The sequence below is a fragment of the Juglans microcarpa x Juglans regia genome, chromosome 4D, assembly GCF_004785595.1.
Source record: "Juglans microcarpa x Juglans regia isolate MS1-56 chromosome 4D, Jm3101_v1.0, whole genome shotgun sequence".
Taxonomy (NCBI): domain Eukaryota; kingdom Viridiplantae; phylum Streptophyta; class Magnoliopsida; order Fagales; family Juglandaceae; genus Juglans; species Juglans microcarpa x Juglans regia.
In genome coordinates this window covers 24284969-24306443 of record NC_054600.1, presented here as the reverse complement: position 1 = coordinate 24306443, position 21475 = coordinate 24284969, and the positions used below count along the sequence as shown (strand labels likewise).

Genomic DNA, 21475 nt, shown 5'->3' with positions numbered 1-21475 from the left:
TCTCTCTAATTCTTTTCCCATCAAACACCCTATATAAATAGGGACCATCTTCCACACTACTACAATTTGTGGGATGTCATATAACCCTCTCCAATTTGCAAAGAGATCTAAAATCCGTTTGGGCATAGCCCATGCCAATTGCCAACCCTTACATCCCTAAATTGGCCATGTGTCTCAGTCTAGAGCTGAAACCCAACTATACCGACCAAAACATGAAAACCATGCAGCTTTCTTGTTTGAACCATTCTCCAGTTTATGTATTTAAGCTTGACAACAAATGGGGTTCAGTATGATTACTTTTACTGATAGTTGAGATTCATCCTGCAATCTTTTGTCTGTGGATTATAAAATTTTACTAAACTCTGCAAATGCCAAATTCCAAGAAAAAGGTAATGTGATCCTTACCTTTGAAAGTGGTAGTAGATGAGAATTTAGGCTGTTAGCAAATGAGAAAAGATTGCTTTAACTTTTGAAGCTTTAAATTGAAAAAATTTGGTAGACTAGTTTCTAAAATTGAATACTTTAAGCGTAATTGGGTATTTAATTGGACAGAGATATTTAATACGGATACCTACCCTGATCATACATGGTATGTGCTGTCTATATATGGGATGTCATGTTTCTTATCATCTATGCAAGCACTCTTGTATAGGTTTATCTCTTGTATACCCCTGTACACCTGGGCTAAGCCTCTTATTATTAATATAATATTATCGTTTACCTATCAAAAAAATATATGGGGGTCCATATGTTGTCTCATGGATTGCCCCCTCAAGGGCACAGTTGAGTAGAGTGCTGAATCTCATTAATAAAATTCTTTTGATTGACTGCTAATGTAGATTTTATTAGAAAAAGGCGAAAGGCATAGTCTAGGTACATAGGAAGTATACAAGAGGAACACCTAATTAACAATAAAAATAAAAATAAAAAAGAAACAAGAAAATCATGCAAGCTCGACCCATTAAAATTTATAGAAGCTACCAAAGGAACAAAGTATTGAAAAAGGAAGTTTTAAACTCCTCCATCGTCCGCTCTTGATCCTCAAAATCTCTCTAATTCTTTTCCTGCCAAATATGCCACCCGATATAAATATGGACCATCTTCCACACTATTGCAATTTGTGGGATGTTATATAACCCTTTCCAGTTTGCAAAGAGATCTACAATCCTTTTTGGCATAACCCATGCAACCCTTACATCCCTAAATTGGTTATGTAGTTACTTTTGGCCATGTGTCTCAGTCTAGAGCTAAAGCCCAACTATACAGACCAAAACATGATAACTATGTAGCTTTGTTGTTCGAGCCATTCTCCAGTTTATGTATTTAAGCTTGACAAGACAAGAAATGGGGTTCAGCAGGATTACTTTTACTAATGGTTGAGGTTCATCCTGCAATCTTTTATCTGTGCATTATAAAATGTTACTAAACTCTGCAAATTCCAACAGAAAGGTAATGCCTAATTACCTGTTTTGATGGGAAGCAATGAAATGAGTGTCTCATATGTATATGGGTGTTTTGATCTTTTCTTTTTATACTTCAATGATCTGTTTTTCTTTATTCATTTTTTTTCAAATGACTAGTTTAATGATTATTTGTGTCGGGCTTGCATATAGGTCGGTTAAGCTCAATTTTTGGGTTGTGAACATGCTCAATCTCAGCCAACAAGCCAATTTTGAACGGCCCAGTGCTTTGCTCATTTTATTAAACACTTCGCTTTGTCTTTATGGCATGTTGGATTTCAACTAGCTTTTATGACCTTTGGCCATGTAAATGAACTAATTTGATAGTCGGCACGTTAAATGCATTTAATAATAAAGCTATATGATATTTGTATAACTTTCTCATATTCTTTATATTCGCCGTTTGTATCTCGAAAGGCTATGATTCATACTTAGAATATACCTTATATCATGAAAACTTTTTAGGATTTTGAACTTTAACAAATCAACACCTCCCCTAGGCTGGTGTTTTGTGTTAAAGGATCCTTGACCCAAATTATATGTATTTGATGATGAAATTATGGAAAAGCACCAAAAGCTTATATTTAGTTGTCATATATCTGGTGGGAATACTGTCTTGTTTACCTTGATTAGTAATTTGTACCAATATAACCACATCATTTATAAAGAGGAACAATACTCTTTAATATGGAAATACAATAACAGGACCATAAACACCTCATGTTTTCCTTGCTAGCTTCAGTTTGTTGACAAAACAGGAAAGTCCAACTACCTTCATAATCTTTGAAAGATTAGTTTTCTTGTTATGATTTCCTTTATACATTTGCTGACTCCTATTCACTAATATAATCTAATAATCTACTATCTTTTATCCCCCCGGGGGGGGGGGGGGGGTGGGTTTCTCTCTCACTCTCTCTCACTATCTCTCTTTTGAGGTCTAATTTTTTTAATAACTTTTTTTTGGTAAGAATAGATTTAGAACTACACTAAGTGATGGGATTCAATTTCATTCGTACTCAGTGAAAATTCGGGCATCATATCATGGACATTGATGCACTCAGGGCATTAATAATATGAGATAAAGGGAAAAAACTTGAGGAGAAATGGCCAAGATGCTTGACCTTAGCTCCAATAGGGATCCTTGACTTTTTGGATTGACATACCTTCTTAACAACAGATCTTCCCTTGCCATTATTGCGTGGACCATTTTTTTTTTATAGGTAATAAAGAATTTTTATTCATAGAAGTAGGCAAAGCCCAAGTACACATTATTGCGTGGACCATAACTCCTTGCTTTCAAGCATATACAAGGAATTAAATTATCTTTGTTATGTATGCATATACCCTTGGATCCATCTAAGTGATATATAGTTTTGAATCAGCATTTTTGCAATGTGTCAGGTTGGATTCATAATATGGATAGTTGGAAGTGCGTATCCTCTGCTGATGCACCTTCTCATATTATGGCGCCTTTAAAATTTTCAAATAAGGTGCATGGAAAGGATCAATCTAAAAAAGGAGCTACAGGTCACATTGAGACTGAGGTTGATATAGACCTTAGAGAAGTTTACTTTTTAATTTTACATTTCCTGTCGTCTGGGCCATGCCAAAGGACTTTTGGGCAATTCTGCAATGAGCTTTTGGAACATCAGCTTTTGCCTAGAAGATATCATGCTCGGTTTTCAAGCAGTGGTACACATAATGAGGATGATGATGATGGCATCTCTTTCCCGTTGAGCTATAATCATCTGGTGGAGAGGTATACATGTTATATTGTTCTACCTAGTCAAATTCTAAATTCTACCTTGTAAAAAGTATGTAAAAAGAACGAGAAACTTTGTTCTTATGTTCTTTAATTTATATTTTGTTTTTTTCCAAGATAATATCATGTGTCCTTTCTTTCATTGAGTTCTACATGTTCTGATGCTAGTCATTGTAATTTTGCATTGTCAGTAGCCTGAAAAATTCTAATTTGAAAACCCCTCACCTGGAAACTAGTATTACTCAATGGAAGCGTATTGAATAATGAGCATATGATGGGAAATCTCTTTTGTTTGTTATGAAGATAACATTGACTGACTGGTTTGTTTTTCCTCTTAACCTTATTTCTCTATCCCATAAATCTTACTTTCTGCCCTATTGTTATTGTCGTAACCTATTTGCTATCACTTCCTGTATAGCTCTTGAAATATCACACGTCCTTGCTTTGTATTATATATTTTCCTCTAGCATGGATTTGGGAGTCATCGGTTTGGGTGATTAAAAGTCATCTCCTGACACTGACTGAATAAAGTCTGGACAGTGGATATTAAATATTCAAACTGTGTTGAGTGGGTAATTGAATGTATCCCATAATACAAGGACGTGGATTTAGTTAATGCAAAACTTGAAGGGAGGTCCATGTTTTTTGAGTTTGATAGGAGTGTTTTCTTTTTTCCGATCAGATTTTTCTGTTGTCATAACCTACTTGACCTCTGGACTGTGGATTTAATCCTGGTGCTCAGATGCAATCCCCCGAACTATCACAGGGCTTGCTGGCTCTGTTCTACCAAAGTTTTTATTGAATTGCACCAATTTATTTATGTTCTTTTATTGAATTTCACATGGTGCATCTTTTTGTGTTACTGCCATATACGATTGAATTGATTTGTCATTTTTATAACCCCTAGGTATCCCCACATTGAGAAGGATCACTTGGTAAGGCTTCTGAAGCAACTGATAGCGAGTGTAGCCCCTCCTTTTCATCTCAAGGTTGGAGGAAGTACTCCCAATGCAGCTGATGTTCCCACACTACTGGGATCTGGATCCTTTTCGCTTCTCGATTGTATGTTTTTTTTTATCTGCAGAGTTTTTTATATCTTGGAGAAAATGGCTTTTAGCAATGAATTTCTTTTTCTGTATATGGTTTTGTTTCTCTTAGGCTCTTTTATGCTGACATGGATGGAGAACTATTAGAATTAGGAAAGAATTTGCATTGTTACTTATCTGGAGGCTAGCACCTTTATTTGGCAGATCCTAAGCACAGCAAACTTTTCTCTTTAGATTGACATAGTGAACTGTTTTCATAATATATAGTATCATTATAAATTTCAAGCTTTTTTCCTGAAACAAAGGATGATTTAAATTAAAGCACAACTACTCCCTAGAGCTTGTGTCCAAACACTTCTAGTATATGGTCAGTAGTTCTCTAATAGAGAGCCAGAAGACAATTCTGAAATGTCAGCAAGTTTTTTAACTTGTTAGATAGCATCTTCAAAGCCATCTTCACCCTTTTCTTCTTTGAAGATGCTTTCCAGTTGAATGCAAGTATCGTAAACTTAACACAACGCTATTAGAACATGCATGAGAAGAAATAGTTTAGCGTTTATTTATTTTTTCCACGGTTATGTTTATTTAAGGTGTTTATGGCTTTAAATCATATCTTCATTCCCTTATTGAGATCTAATACTCATTGAAATTCCATCTCTGCAGCTTTGTCCCTGAATGAGAACTTTAGACTATCTTTTTGTTGCAAATAGCTAGCCGTCTTTCTCTTTCTTTCCTAACTGCCACCTACATAGTTTGTGGGAATATTATGGAGAGGTATTTTTTTAGTATAGAAAGTACCATTAACTGCCACCTACATAGTATAGAAAGTGCCTAGAAGATATCATTTTTTTATGGTTTTGAGGATTGCGAGAAATCGGCATCAGAGCTCAAATCTTTCTTCCTTACCATCCTATATAATTGGCCAATCGCCTAAGATGGTGTAACTCTTTTTATTTCCACTTTTCAAGAATTTCTACTTCTTTTTTCCTTTTGCCTGTTAGGTGGAACTCTTGTATACTTTTTGTGTATTGGGGTAACAACACCCTTTTTCATCATTAGAAAAATCTTTATTTTATTGACGAAAAAAGTGTTATTATTCATTTCTAGTGAAATGATATTGATTTATTGATTTTCTTATTTCTGAACTTTCCTTGTCCTTTTCAGGTGAGAGAATATGGGAAACAAGCAAGTTAAGCCTTTACAAGCTTACCTGCGTTGGCCTCACATGCAGGCTGATCAGGTTCGCGGGCTAAATTTAAGGGAAATTGGAGGAGGGTTCACCAAGCATCATCGTGCTCCATCCATTCGCTCTGCATGTTATGCAGTTGCTAAACCATTGACTATGGTACAAAAGATGCAAAATAAGATGAAGCTAAGGGGACATCGTAGTGCTGTTTATTGTGGTAAGGTTTCTCATCCCATTCTAAGAGATCATGTTATATTATATGTCTTAGTAAATAGTCTGGAAAAAGGATACAGTAAGTGGGCCACTGATGTGGACTATTTCCAAGCATTTTCATGATTTTAGCATTTCTTTTCTATAAATTAATAACTATATTTAAAAAAGAAATGGACAGTGTTTTCTCGAACTAGTATTGTTCCTTGAGAATATCGCTGAGCTTGATTTGCTTAACACGCATTATATTGCCACATATCTATTGTCCATCATGACATTTTCTTCTATATGAATCTGTGTTTCATACTGTCATAGTGCCAAATTTAGAACAAAGTTTAATGCTGATAAAACAATTTTAACAAATTTGCTTCTTTCTTGTAGCTATATTTGATAGGTTAGGAAGATATGTTATCACGGGTTCTGATGATCGACTTGTCAAGATTTGGTCAATGGAAACAGCATTTTCCTTGGCCAGTTGTCGAGGACATGAAGTGAGTTAGGATTGTACATATCTTGAGTGAAAGTAATACTTTGATAATGCATCTTGCTCTTTTTGTATTTCATATCTTATTATTATTCTCTACTCTTGAATTAAAGGGTGACATTACTGACTTGGCTGTGAGTTCAAATAACGCTTTGGTGGCATCTGCTTCAAATGACTTTGTCATTCGAGTTGTAAGTATACCCCTATCCTGCATTTCATGTTCTTTCAAATTCTGTGACATTTGATTAGTTCTTTCTGTTCTATCCCAGTGGCGTTTGCCAGATGGAATGCCGATTTCAGTTTTAAGGGGGCATACTGGCGCTGTCACTGCTATTGTATTTAGTCCCAGGCCAAGTGCTGTTTACCAGCTTTTATCGTGAGCCCCATTTTCTGAGTCATTACTCCTGGTTGCTTCCTTCTAGTTGTGCAGTTGATCTGCTGTGATAATTGTTTAATCTGAAAAACCTGATTTAATACCACTTTTATGTATTCATGTAAAGTAGTTTATTCATTCTAGGAACTTTTAACTCCTAGCGAGCTTTCTGGTGTTAGTAATGATTTGCTGGAGTTCTTTTCTTTTTATATTACATCTGCTGTTATAACATTTGTAGATCATCGGATGATGGAACTTGTCGAATCTGGGATGCTAGGTATTCCCAGTGCAAGCCTCGAATATACACACCAAAGCCTTCAGATGTCTTAAATGGTTAGATGATTGTTTCTACATTGTTATCTAGTTGGTTTGAATCTGGGTGATGTGAACTTAAGTAGGACTGTGAAGTTTACTGCAGGGAAGAGCAGTGGTCCATCGAGTAATGGACCCTCCTCAAGCAATGGTCTGCAGAGCCATCAAATACTTTGTTGTGCTTACAATGCCAATGGAACCGTTTTTGTTACTGGTAGTTCTGACACTTTTGCAAGGGTATATTCAAACATACACCCTAAAATTAAGTTCTTATAGTTCATCTACCTAAATTTAGCTTACTTGTATTGGTTGCTATTATTATAGATCTTTTGGATATGTTCATCAACAACAGTTACTTTGCAGGTTTGGAATGCTTTTAAATCTAGCCCAGATGACTCTGATCAACCAATGCATGAGATGGATGTGTTATCTGGCCATGAGAACGATGTCAATTATGTGCAATTCAGGTTAGTCAGCTCCAGTTAGTGACTGAATAGGAAAAGGAAGTAATTTGCTTTCAGATATTTCATATCTTATGTGTTACTTCCATGTGCAGTGGCTGTGCTGTGGCTTCAAAAACTTCAATGTCTGACTCATTGAAGGAGGAGAACATTCCGAAGTTCAAAAATTCCTGGTCTGACCATATGCTCTTTTTCATTTTCTTTTCGTTTCAAAATTTAAGTAACACGATTTTTTTTTTGATAAGTAAACAAATTTTATTGATCAATGAATGGGCATAGCCCAGTACAATACACAAGAAGAAAACAATTGTATGCCCTAACTAGGAAGGAGCAATAGAGACAAGAAAATCATGTAGGTCCATGCCATTGAAGTCAACAGCAATGACCCAGATATAGAGAGTTCTATAAAATAAAGCTTTAAGCTCCTCCAATGATCTCTCATTGTCTTCAAAGGTCCGCTCATTTCGCTCCTGCCATAAACACCACATGATACATATAGGGATCATCTTCTAAACCGCTTTAATATGTTGCATGCCTCTTATATTTATCCAACTGGCCAGCACTGCCACCACTGTCTCCGGCATAACTCAATCAATTTCTAATCTACTAAACACCTCATTCCATAATACCCTTGTTGTCTCGCAATGTAGTAGGAGATGGTCCACCAACTTGCCCCCTCTTCTACACATGCAACACCAACCTGCTATGATTATCCTCCATTTCCTCAAGTTGTCGGTTGTGAGGATCTTACCCAACAATGTTGTCCACACAAAAAATGCAGCTTTGGGGGGCGCCTTATGTCTCTAAAGCCTTCTCCAAGGAAATTGACTATTGGGGGGCTCTTGCGAGAGAGCCTTGCCCTGCGGGTATCCACCACAACCCATCTTCTTGCTGATTGCTCGGTTTTATGGAGTACAAAAGGCTGTAAAAATCAGCAAAGCTACTCATTTCCTAATCTTGTGCCGCCCGACTAAAATTGATATTCCAATGGATTTGCCCACCCGAAATCCCCATGACTTCCGCCACTGAAACATCTTTGGCATTTGCAATTTGGAATAGTGAAGGAAATAAATCTTGTAGAGTATTGTCACCACACCATATGTCTTTCCAGAATTTAATCCTAGAACCCTCACCCAAATGAAGTCAAGTATGTCGAGTAAAGACCCCTCATCCTCTTCTTATGTGTTTCCACAACCCCACTGCATGGGCTCCTCTAACTTCTTTAGTACACCATCCCCCCTATAAGCCTCCATATTGGCACTCAATCACCAATTTCCACTGGGCTTCTGGTTTCTTATTGTATCTCCATAACCATTTTCTAAGTAACGCTCGATTAAAAGTCCTCATTTCTAATACCCAAACTACCGTTAGAGATAGGGAGACATACCATCTCCCACTTGACTAGATGAAATTTGAACTCCTCCCCCACTCTGCCCCACAAGAAGTCACGTTGGAGTTTCTCAATTTGAAATGCCACACTTGCAGGTATAGGGAAGAGGCATAAAAAATATTTTGGTAGATTAGATAATGTACTCTTAATCAAGGTAATCCTACCACCTTTCGACAAGTACATTATCTTCCATCTCGCCAGTCTCCGCTCTACTTTCTTAATCACTGTATCCCATAAAAAGGACGTCCTCTCGACTACCCCAACGGAAGTCCCAGGTCAGTCAAAGGAAGGGAGGCTATCTTACACCCCAATGTGCTAGCCAACTATTGGTATATTCGGAACATCTCCAACTGGTACCATCTCTGATTTGTCGAAGTTCACTTTCAACTCGGATGCTGCTTCGAAACAAAGAAGCATGGCCTTTAGTGCTCGAACCTGATTTTGATCGGACTCACAAAAAATAAGTGTGTCATCTGCAAACAACAAATGAGAAATATTAATGATTCCCCTATCTGGGGTTCCAATAAAAAATGCATCCACGAAGCCATTAATAACCAAGGCCGAGTTCATCCTGCTTAGCGCCTCCATAACAATAACAAACATCAATGGCAACAATTGATCTCATTGTCGTAGGCCTCGTGAGCTATGGAAGAAACCAGCTGGGTTACCATTTATCAACACAGAGAATTTCACCGTTGATATGCACCAACGAATCCACGATTGCTACCTCTCTCCAAAACCGCACCTCCAAGAAGGTAGAGAAGGAAGTCCCAGTTAACATGATCGTACGCCTTCTCCTTGTCTAGCTTGCAAATGATCCCTGTTGTGCCAGCCTTCAATCTACTGTCAAGACATTCATTAGCAATAAGAACCGCATCAAGAATTTGCCTACCTTTTACAAAAGCATTTTGGGCTTTTGTAATGATCTTCCCCACTAACTCACTTAAACGGTTCGCAAGCACTTTGGATATTATCTTGTATAACTAAGCTAATGGGCCGAAACTCCTTAACCTCCATAGTCCCCACCTTCTTTGGTATCAATGCAAGAAAAGTGGTGTTAAGGCTTTTCTCAAATTTTCTAGCCAAGAAAAGCTCCTGAAACACCTTCATAAGATCTTCCTTTAAGACATCCTAGCATTCTTGAAAGAAGCCCATAGAGAAACCAGCAGGCCCTGGTGCCTTGTCCGTGACCATTTTCCTCACTATTTCGAAATCCTCCACCTCCTCAAAGGCCCTCTCCATCCTAGACATCACTCGGCCCAATGGAATAAAAAACAAGACCATCAAGGGAAGGCCGCCACCCCATCGGCTCAGTTAGTAGCTGCTCATAGAAACCAACTACATGGTCATGAATTACTTGTTCTTCCCTACATTCGACACTGTCAATTTTCAGCATCTCTATGTTGTTGTTTCTCCTATGGGAGTTTGCAATTCTATGAAAGAACTTCGTGCTTCGATCTCCTTCCCTTAACCACAAAGCTCTTGATTTTTGCCACCAAGATGTTTCTTCTGTCTCTTCTAATAAAATAATCCTCTCAAGATCCGCACCCAACATTGTCTTCCGAGCTAGTTCTTCTTGGGTAAGAGACCGAGCCTCTTGGAGCCTCTCTAACTCCTGGATCTCCCTCATCTTGCTTTTTTTGTTCTCCCCTATATCTCCGAAAGATTGCGTGTTCCAAAGCTTCAAATCCCTTTTTAAAGCTTTCAGTTTACCCATAAAGATGAAGCTAGGGTTACCCTGATATGAGGACCACCACTGTCTAACCCTTTCCACAATACCTTCAGATATCAGCCACATGGTTTCAAATTTGAAATACCGTTGACCTTTTCGGAGACCACCACAATCTAGCATGATAGGCCAATGGTCCGAACAAAGACGAGGCATTCGCTTTTGCCAAACATCCGGAAAGTGACTTTCCCATTCTGGAGATATTAAAAATCGGTCCAACCGAGTCCATGTTTGATTGTTAGACCACGTGGCAGAACCCCCAGCTAGTGGCAAATCTACCAAGTTCAAATCAAAGATGCATTCCGAGAACTCTACCATTGCTGGCCGTTCTCTTCTATTTCCAGAAGACTCACTTGGAAATCTTGTGACATTAAAGTCTCCCCTTGCTAATTCTTCCTGCAATAATACACTGTTGTTGTCTAAGTTTGGTCCATAAACACCTGCAAAAGCCCACAAAAAGTTATCGGACACACTCTTGAAAGAGCATGCAACTGAGTACATCCCAACGAATTCCTCAATTTTCTCCGCCACCCGTTTATCCCACATCACCACTACCCCTCCTGATGCTCTATTAGAAGCCATATGCACCCAATCCACATGTACACAACTTCATAAACTTCGCACAATTCTCCTATTAATCAGTTTCATCTTAGTCTCCTGTAAACAAACAATGTACACCTTCCATTCACGAAGCAAGTTTCTTATCTGAAGACGTTTATTGGCTTCGTTGAGCCTGCGAACATTCCACGACACTATTTTGGGTTTCATTGGGGGATGGCCAGCCCCTTCCCATTCTACCTGCCCTTGTTGAAACTAGGGGTGTAAATTTAAACCAGGAAACCGGAAAACCGGTCCGGACCGGACCGAACCGGACCGGTTGGTCCGGTTTTGAACCGGTCCGGTCCGGAACCGGTTCCTATTTTATGAAAACCGGCCGGTTCCGGTTCTGTAGTTTCCGGGACCGGACCGAACCGGACCGGTTGGAAAAAAAAAATATAAAAATTAATTTTATATATTATACAAAATATTTATATATATAATATATAATTATATGTTAAATTTTTATATATAATATATATAATTATATATCATATATGAAAAAATTTCATATTATAATTTATAAATAATAACATAAAATGTTAATCTTAAATATAAACATTTGTAATTTATTTGATCATATGTTATTAATATAATTATATATAAGATAATGTTGTTATAATTTATAAAATAAAAGTTTAATCTTAAAGATAAAAATTTAATTGATCATATGCTTTAAGCATAATATATATATTAAATTATTAATAACATTTTATAATAAGAAGTAACATTTTATTATATGTTTTTTACATTTTAAAAAAACCGGAAAACCGGACCGGACCGGACCGGAAACCGGTAAAACCGGATGTACCGGTTTAGGAGGGTAATTGGGGCGTAATCGGTTTTGAAAAATACAAAACCGGTACATACCGGTTTGGTCCTAAATTTTGTCCAAAACCGGACCGGTTACACCCCTAGTTGAAACTGCCCTCATAATTCATCGACCACGTCAACCTTTTAAGCTCACACTGTTTTTTTTATCCAGCTTTTCTTTTGTTGTTGGTGCCCCACTTCAATGGTTGTAAGCAAAGTCATAAACTGTTCCTCGAAGCCTTCACACTCCAACCCCACACATTTTTGCATTTCCTTGACCTTATCAAAAACCTAGTCTGAAACCTCAGGATGAACAGGGAACATAAAATTCAGGGGGATAGGTTCACCCACCTTACAGTCCATTGGTGAACCTTGTGTCTCCTCCACCAAAGAAATTTCGTCCAAACCAATATGCTCACTTAGAGCCTGGACAAGTCTCTGGGATTTGTCTTCATCAGAGGTCAACAGTTCCTCACTATCAGAGTGCGAAAGATCCTCTGAACTAACCCTATCCTTCTCATTCGGCTTAGAGTCCTCAAGGAATTGAACTGGAAGGTTTGCCGGAGTCGCACTTGCACCCTCGCACCTCATCGGCATTGTTTGGCCACCATACGACGGAGAAACCCCACCCAGAGGTGTCGGAGAGCCCTTCACGTATTCTACCATCGATTTCCACGTACCCACCATGTGCAGGCCATCATCGGAGTGCTCCACCGTCGTCGTCGGCGTTTTCTGTGTGCCCGCCGACAGTTCCACCTCCGTTTGTGAGTGTCGCGGCGTGGTCTCTGGTGGATGCACATGAGAGCCACCGCTGGAAGAAGCCCAAGGACATTCTTTCCACTTCCGTTAGGCCCTGGGCTGAAGCCCATCATCCTTGGGTTGCTTGCCAACATTCCTTCCCGATTGACCCTTGGGCTGAGGCCCAACCAAATGGCCCGAGTGATCTACCTTCATTCCTTTTACCTTCCTCCATTGAAGCCCATTCCTTTTGCTAAGCCCACCCTTTGATCCCTCACCCTGGACTTACAATAATGCACAGGGAGGACCTGAATGGGCCTTCGCTCTGAGCCCAACCCCTTTCCTTTAAAATCCTTAACCCTGTCTTCTTCCTTTTTAAGCCCAACACGACAGAGGATTTCTGCCACCTCCAACTACAATTTCCTTAATTGGCCCTGCATTTCCACCAACACCATGCACACGTCCCACTTAGCCTTCTCGACAGCCTCCCTGCCAGAGCCCTTTTTTCGTACACCAAGAAGGGCTTGACGCATGTTTCTGCCAGTGACCCAGTCACCACCGTCACCCCCACTCGGATCATGGTGGTCCATCGCCAGCATGAGGGCCTCCTTATAGGACCTCACATATGGCCTCTCCACCTCCTTCTGCGGCCTCAGCTAGGCTCCTCCGAGAGAACCTCCCCTGTTTCTCCCTACCTGCATCCACTCCCACAAAGCCTCTCTCAGCCTCCTCCATCCCTCCCCCTCTCCCCTTCTGGTATGAAAATAAAGCTTCTTCTTCCTCCCTTACAATATTCTGCAACCACCATGTAACGTCCATGGCTATTCGAGCACCTCTGTGCTATAAAGCTACGATAGCCTTCTTTGGTGGTGCTATAAAACTCCCTCTTCTCCCTCTCAAGCATTCCTCCAGCGTTTTCCCAAGCCACATCACTGTGCTTGATTCCACCAGTAGCTCATGCTCTTTCTTCCACCCTCTCTCTATAATATGTAGCAGACCTCCTTCCTTCACAAGTATGAATAATTTCGAATCTATCACAAACTCTCTTGTGAAGCCCATTAGACTCAACGCAACACCACTGCACCATCAACTTAGCAGAATCATCGTCGGGATCAACGTGAGGAGTTTTCGCAAAGTGTACGGAGAGAAAACACTAGACTAACTTTTTACCTTGAGCAGATGCTACTAAGTAACACGATATTATCCCTTGATCTGTTTTCCTTTAAATGTTTAAAGTTTTTAAGTCAGATGCCGTCCATTAATGAATGTTAAATGTTCGAGTGTCTTAAAAGTTAAAGTTTATAGGAAGAGGTAAGTTGATTTTTTTCAATTAATATTCTAACACTTCCCTTAACAAGTGGTTGCAATTTGAGAAATGTTTAACCGAAGTGGGGGCTAGATAGTGGAGTTCAGACATTGGATTGGAACTTAGGACCTTTATATTCTTTTAAATCTCCAATTGTTCTACATATTTATGTTGATGAGAAGAGGGAAAATTCAATCATTTAATTAATATTTTGACAATAGTCATTGCAATGAGCTTAACACCTCCTCAAATGTACTTAACACCTACCATTCCTATGTTGTTAAATGTCCTACCTCAACTTGTAATATTCTCAGGTTTTGTCATGACAACATCGTCACTTGTTCTCGTGACGGCAGTGCAATTATTTGGGTTCCAAGATCACGTAGATCCCATGTGAGCTCTTTCCCAAGAGATTCCTTTAGATATTCCAAAGTTTGGTGGATACCATGTTCTACCTCCTCTTCCTGGGTTATTTTGCACTTTCTTTTTTATGCAGTTTAATATGTAATCGACCTGTTCAATTTGATTTCCTGTTTTCTTCTTTCTCCCATTTTTTAGGGAAAAGTTGGACGTTGGACACGGGCCTATCATTTAAAAGTTCCACCTCCTCCACTGCCTCCTCAGCCTCCCCGAGGAGGTCCACGTCATAGATTTCTTCCAACCCCCGTGGTGTTAATATGATTGTATGGAGTCTGGATAATCGGTTTGTGCTTGCAGCTATCATGGGTAAAGTACTTAAAGTAGTTGACTATGTAGTTATGGGAGAAAAGTTACATTAATATAAGATTCTCTTATTTTTAGCATTCCTAGTTTCCTGCATCTTAGCTCAATATTTGTCATTTTGCTTTATCCTGGGCCAAATCACTTGTTATGGATATTTATGAAGGATTTAACAGCTTTTAATTAAGTTACAGAATCTGATGTTGCATCTTATCATTTATATTTTGGCTTATGACTCGTCCCTTTTTTATTTTATTTTATTTTTTGTGCTTGTGCAGATTGCAGAATATGTGTCTGGAATGCTGTTGATGGTAGCTTAGTACATTCTTTAACTGGTCATAGTGAATCTGTAAGTATTGTCTAATGTTTGAACCTACCATGGGTAGATTTTAGTAAACATGGTATCAATTGCATAGACATTACCCTTTTGTGCTTGACTTAAATAAACCAATCTAGAGGAAGTTATTCTTTCCTTCTAAGCTTGTAGAAACTCATCATTATCAAGGCTCCCCCTCCCTAAATTTGTTACGTACACTTGATAAAAATGATACATTTCAAGCAACATTCTCTTCTGCTGTGCATTCTGCTATTACATTTTCTCATCTAACTTGACGCACAAAGTTTGTGCCTTCTAGCATGGCTTCCCTTGATTTTTTTAGAAGATAAGGACACACTTTACATACTGCTGACATGACATGATTTGATTTGTGAGAGAAATTTAAAAATATGAATTTCCAAATCAAGTCTTGCCACATCAACAGTTTAGATGGTGTGTCCTCCACACTGACATGACTCTTAAATTTTCACTTGATCAAGCTAAGTTTTTAAAAAATTATAAATTTTTAAACCCTATTGATGATTGGCATGCATGAGGTCCAGGTTTCTTGATCTTAAGTCCTATCTGCCATCCAATAGTTTGTGATTCTTATTTTGGCTTTCATGGATCACTGTTTAATTGTTGGCTGCTTGCTAGTCTTATGTCTTGGATGTTCATCCTTTCAATCCGCGGATAGCTATGAGTGCTGGGTATGATGGGCGGACTATAGTTTGGGATGTAAGTTTGTGATTTTAATTTTTCTACGATGATATGTTGTGTTCAAATTGCTTTGTTTATTGAGGTCTTTGGTTCTTTGTGTTTCCAGATTTGGGAGGGCACACCTATATGGACATATGATATTGGACGTTTTAAGTTGGTCGATGGAAAGTTTTCCCCGTAAGTAACCTCTAGACTATTCTAGTATTCAATTTTTGCTTTATTATTTTGGTTTGATTGACATTTTTTTTTTTGCCTATTTAAACTATTTAACCCATTTGTCATCACTCTAAATCATATGCTTGATGGAATTTCCTCTTACAAAAAAATGCTTGATGGAATTTCTGCTTCATGTATCCAGGCTGTAGTTTTCTTTCTGAATAATCTTTTTAAGCTATTTCTGCTATGTAGCTTGATTTCCTTCCAGCAGTACATATCTGTAATTATGTTCTTCAATTTTCAGTTCAGTTACCCAAAGATTCTTGTTATGTGCATTTGATATTAAAATTCTTTGCTATTTAGATCCTATGTTGCTTTCCCATTGCTTATTCTTGCTAGATTTTTGTGATGATTCATTTTTTAAACAAAGGGATGGGACATCAATAGTACTTTCAGATGATGTTGGCCAAATATATTTACTAAACACAGGTCAAGGCGAGTCCCAAAAGGATGCCAAAATGGATCAGGTACCACAAAATTTTACATACAAAATAAACCTCATTATTCCCTCATTTGCAACCTAAGTTGGTAGTATGCAATTGTCTTATGACCATGTTGTCTAATTTCTACTACAGTTCTTCCTAGGGGACTATCGTCCCCTCATTCGGGATGCCATGGGAAATGTTCTTGATCAGGTAATAGTCACCCCTTACTATTTGATTCTTGTTTGGTAAATTTATTTTCATTTCCATAAGAAGAAAGTCAGTTGGTCAAATGCCATGCATACCTTAACTTCATCATGTGCAAGGTCAGAAGTGGTCATTATGTGATAGTTGGAAAAATCCTATTTGATTTGAGGCAACTAGTTTTATTCTTAATATTATTGTCATTTTTTGTCCAGATTTAAAACACATTAACTAAATTCCAGAAACATTATATTTGAATCTCTAGGCTTATTATTGGTCAAAGATCTTCAGTGCCTATCTTATTTGTGTGTGGTATTCTGAAATATATTACATCTAATGCAGGAGTCACAACTTCCCCACATCGCAGGAACATTCAAGATCCTCTTTGTGATTCAAGTATGTTCATGGCTCCTGTTTATATATCTTGCTTATAGTATATCTCTGAGAAACACTACTAATATCAAAGATTGACGTGAAATGCCAGGTATGATGCCATATCCAGAACCCTATCAGAGTATGTATCAGAAACGTAGACTTGGTGCATTGGGCATTGAGTGGCAGCCTTCATCCGTAAAATATGCTGTTGGTCTGGATTTTGGTCTAGGCCAGGATGATCAGATGCTCCCCTTGGCTGATTTGGAAAGAATGATTGAGCCACTACCAGAGTTTGTAGATGCCATGTATTGGGAACCAGAAAATGAAGTCATAATAAGTGATGATAATGATTCAGAGTACAATGTTGCTGAGGAAAATTTCAGTGAAGGTGACCAGGCCAGTATAAGTGCCAGCTCTTCTAGTGATCTAGAGTCCACTGCAGAAGACAGTGAGGTTGAACGCAGCCATAGAGATAGCCTTCGCAGATCAAGAAGGAAAAAACACAAAACTGAAGTAAGTGAAACCTTCACCTTTACTCTTTTTTTTGGTTTTTTTTTTTTTTTTTTGGGGGGGGGGGGGGGGGGGGGGGGGGGGGGGGGGGGGGGGGGGGTTACTTTTGCCTATGTGGACTGATTTGATTGCTTTTCAGGTCGAGTCAATGACTTCTTCAGGGAGGCGAGTGAAGAAAAGGAATCTGAATGAGTGTGATGGCACTGTATCTTGGAGTAACAGAACGAAGAAATCAAGAAGTAGTCAGAAAGTTTCCAAGAGGAAGTCTTCTAAAGCTAAGACTATGAGACCCAGCGTGTTGCTGCACTCAATGCGCTAAATATGTTTTCTCGAATCACTGGAACGTCTTCAGATGGAGAAGATGAAAATGACTCAGAAAATGATTCCTCAGATAGTGAGTTGCTGCTGCAAGATTCAAACCTCAAAATCAACAGGACTGATGCAAACTTGCAGAATATGCAGTGGCAATGTGGTAAAGAGGAACTTTCATATGTAGGTGAGTTTACAGATGTACCCAAGCCTCCAGAACTTTCTGAACCTCATCCAAATGTTGGTAGCAAGCGAAGATTACTCCTGAAGTTTTCACTTCGTGATTCTAAGAAGCATGTGCCTCCAGAAGACGCAAGATCCAAATGTGAGAATCAGGCTGCTCCAGTTTTTCCATCCTCTAGACCTCATGAAACCAGTCAAGAAGACAGAACTAACAAAGGCTCCATAGATCCAATGTCCTCTTTCACTGATATAATTAATGTGGAGCTTTCCCAAAACCAGATCAGGAGTGATTGCATGGACAAAGCACAAAGTGGAAAGGCCAGGGAGCATTCAGAGGCACCTGCAGGTGATGAGGAGAGTAAGCATACGTGGGAAGAGGTCAATGGATGTGCATCCAAGTGTTCAAGATCAGGAGATCTCATGCCGAGAGATGCATTTAGTGAATCGGTTGCAAGTTTTGATGTTCGAAAGGAAAACAAGAATGATATGAATGGGTATGTGAAAACTTGATAACATAATGAAAAGCACATATTTGATAACATATGGAAAGTTGTATGCTAATTGATTAATCGATTCTCATGGAGTTATGTTGTCTTGCAGGGATGAGGAGCAGTTTGGCACTGATGCTTCTGCAGCCCCATACGATGGAAATTCTGACATGGGATACAAAGATTCGTCTAGATCTGATCAATGCAGAGACAAGTCACTAAAAATATATGAAGTTGTGGACGCTAACCACTCAAACAGACTAAAAGAGAACGCTCCACTTAAGCCAACAAAGTTAATAATTAGGACAAAGACAAGGATAGCAACAGACCCTAAAAGTCCTTCCAAACTGAAATTCACTACAACTGTGGAGGACCTGTCAAGTGCTAGAGGTGAAAATATTGGCACATCAAGTTCTTTGAGGTCACAGCATTTGTATTCAGACATGAGGATGTCTGATGCTACTTATGGAAGTGAGAAATTCTATAAGGCGAAAACTGATTTAGAAGGTTCTGATAATGATTTGGAAGAAAATACTGCAACTTTTAATGACCATCATGATGCGGAAGCTGCTGTCCCTGAAGCTTCTAATGATGCAACACGTAGAACAAGATCCATTAAGATAAAGGCAACGTCATGGGAGCCAAATGTTGTGAAACATAGCTTCAAGTTGCGAAGTGGCCGTGCATCGATGGGGACATCTATAAATGCTGAAAAATCCTCCATGGAATTGTCTGATCAGTTTCTTCAAGGATCAAGGTCTACAAGAAATCAGCATGGTCGGTATAATGATTATGAACCAAATTCTTCTGCTAGGAGGAAATTAAATCATTTTGGAAGAAAATTGTCGTGGCTTATGTTGTCAGAGCATGAGGAGGGCTACCGTTACATCCCTCAGCTAGGTGATGAAGTTGTATATTTGAGACAGGTACCGCCCTATTGTTTTCAATCAATGGATCCTGGTCCTTTTGTAATTCAGTTTTGAGTTCAGCTTTCTGTAATTCTGTTCACAGTAATATTCTTTTCTATTTTTGTCAGGGCCATGAAGAGTTTATAGAATCAAGTCTCTTGTCGGAAATAGGTCCTTGGAGATCAATCAATAGAAACTTAAGTGCCGTGGAAGTTTGCAAAGTTAAAGGTTTTGATTATGCCACATTACCAGGCTCAGGGGATAGCTGCTGTAAAATCAAACTTGAATTTTCAAATCCCTCCGTTGGGTTTGGTAAAGCATTCGAATTGACTCTGCCTGAACTGATTGATTTCCCTGATTTTGTTGTTGAGAAAACACGGTATGATGCTGCTATTAGGAGAAATTGGACACATAGGGATAAATGCCTAGTTTGGTGGAGAAATCCAAATGGGGAAGGTGGTAAGTGGTGGGAAGGTCGAATTCTTTCTTCAAAGCCCAAATCTCAAGAGTTTCCTGACAGTCCTTGGGAAAGATATACTGTTAGTTACAGAAGTGATCCTGGAGATAACCATCTACACTGTCCTTGGGAACTGCATGATCCTGACATTTTATGGGAGCACCCCCATATTGATGATGAGACCAGAGATAAGCTCCTGTCTCTTTTTGCTAAATTGGAGCGGCCAGTGGATGGAAACAAGGTGATTTTGTCACAAACTTCTCGTTCCTGTTTGTGTTTGATTTGGTAGAAATTTGGCATTTTGGAGCTTAAATTATGATTATGGGAGACACTTAGAAACACTACTTACTCAGAGCTCGCTTGTGCATCCTGCAGGATTATTTTGGACTTGCAAAATTGAATCATGCTGCCCAAAAGTCAGACTTCTCTAATAGGTAGAAAAATGCTGGACATGGGCTGTCGTTATTCTTTATATCGAATATGTGCTTACCTGCGAATCCCTTAGTAACTAATGTGTTGCCTGCTGAAAGCATGAGGATGGACTAAACCATATGACTGTTTTATACCTAAATATCACTTAGAACCCCATATAAATGACTTGACATAATCCATCATTCAACAACTTACAGGGTATCACCTGCGGACAAATTAGCATTGTATGAATAACATATCATCATTTTTTCCCATCTTGGTTGTATAGGAGGCAGGGGTTGTAGGGGTAGTAATCTTTTATATAATTCATTGTTCCAAGAAAAGCTGGGATTTATACAATTTGTGATCCTTGGTTTTGTGGATTCAGGTTTCCAGTTCCATTGTACCCGGAACTGATTTGTTTGAGGTTAAAGAATGAGTACTACCGGAGCTTGGAGGCTGTGAAGCATGACATAATGGTTATGTTGTCAAATGCAGAGTCTTATTTCTCACACCCTGAGCTGGGTAAGATGAGGCGCCTGTCAGATTGGTTTAAAAGGAAATTGTCGAGGTTGTAGTAAGTCTTATTTCTGACAGCAGGATTTTGTTTTCCAAAATTGGATTGATGGGGGTTACAACATTGTATCTGGGACTTAGGAAAGGAGATGCCTGAGGCGGTGAAATAAGCGAGTTTGTTGTCCTCTGTTATTCTTCTTGCACATATGTGTCAATTTGATTGATGTCATTACTTTATGAAGAGGAAAATGGAGCAAGGTTGAAGAGCTCTAAATTCTCTAGTCCACTGATTTTAGCTTTTCAGGCTGCAGTGTCGTGGCCTGTGTGGGGTTAGAAAAAGAATTGATTTAAACCAAATTGATTTTGGAAAAAAAAATGGTTCATTCATGAAATGAGTAACAAAAATTAATAACGATCTATGATAACATTCTCCATTTTTTTTCATTTTTTATTTAGGAAGTCACTCTAGTTTTCTGATTTCAACATCCGGAACTCCTTGTTTAATCCAGTGATATCTGTAGAGAATTCAAGTTGGTTTATCAAGCACCCATTTATATTGTTCATATGGAGAATTGGAGTTAGTTTGGTGTCAACAGGTTGTACAAGGAAATGCTCTCAAGACTGACCTCCCCCTATATTGATATGTGTTGCAAGCATTCCATATCAAATCTCCCCATTACCCCCCCCCCCCCCCCCCCCCCCCCCCCCCCCCCCCCCCGTTCAAGTTTCTGAATCACCAACCGGCATTCAGATGTGCAATGAGACCCGTTGCTAATTCCAGCGACAAACTCTATTGTCTTCTTGCTGTGAACACCCAACTGCTGGCTCGAGTCTTTTACCTCAAAGTTGGTAA

General features: G+C 38.9%; 1 protein-coding gene across 1 annotated transcript; it reads left to right on the top strand.

The window, feature by feature from the left end:
* The first annotated feature begins 4147 nt into the window (after positions 1 to 4147).
* On the top strand, positions 4148 to 21041 carry LOC121260483 (bromodomain and WD repeat-containing protein 3-like). Its single transcript, XM_041162365.1, is given in 26 exon segments — positions 4148 to 4284; positions 5433 to 5671; positions 6046 to 6155; positions 6262 to 6339; positions 6418 to 6524; positions 6760 to 6854; positions 6940 to 7070; positions 7197 to 7300; positions 7390 to 7467; positions 14182 to 14260; positions 14426 to 14525; positions 14528 to 14593; positions 14866 to 14936; positions 15561 to 15641; positions 15730 to 15800; positions 16210 to 16306; positions 16415 to 16474; positions 16808 to 16814; positions 16817 to 16861; positions 16950 to 17353; positions 17490 to 17640; positions 17643 to 18336; positions 18443 to 19256; positions 19367 to 19936; positions 20071 to 20129; positions 20495 to 21041. Coding segments are annotated over 25 exon segments (4491 nt in total). The 5' UTR covers positions 4148 to 4284; positions 5433 to 5442; the 3' UTR covers positions 20685 to 21041.
* The last annotated feature ends 434 nt before the right edge of the window (positions 21042 to 21475 follow it).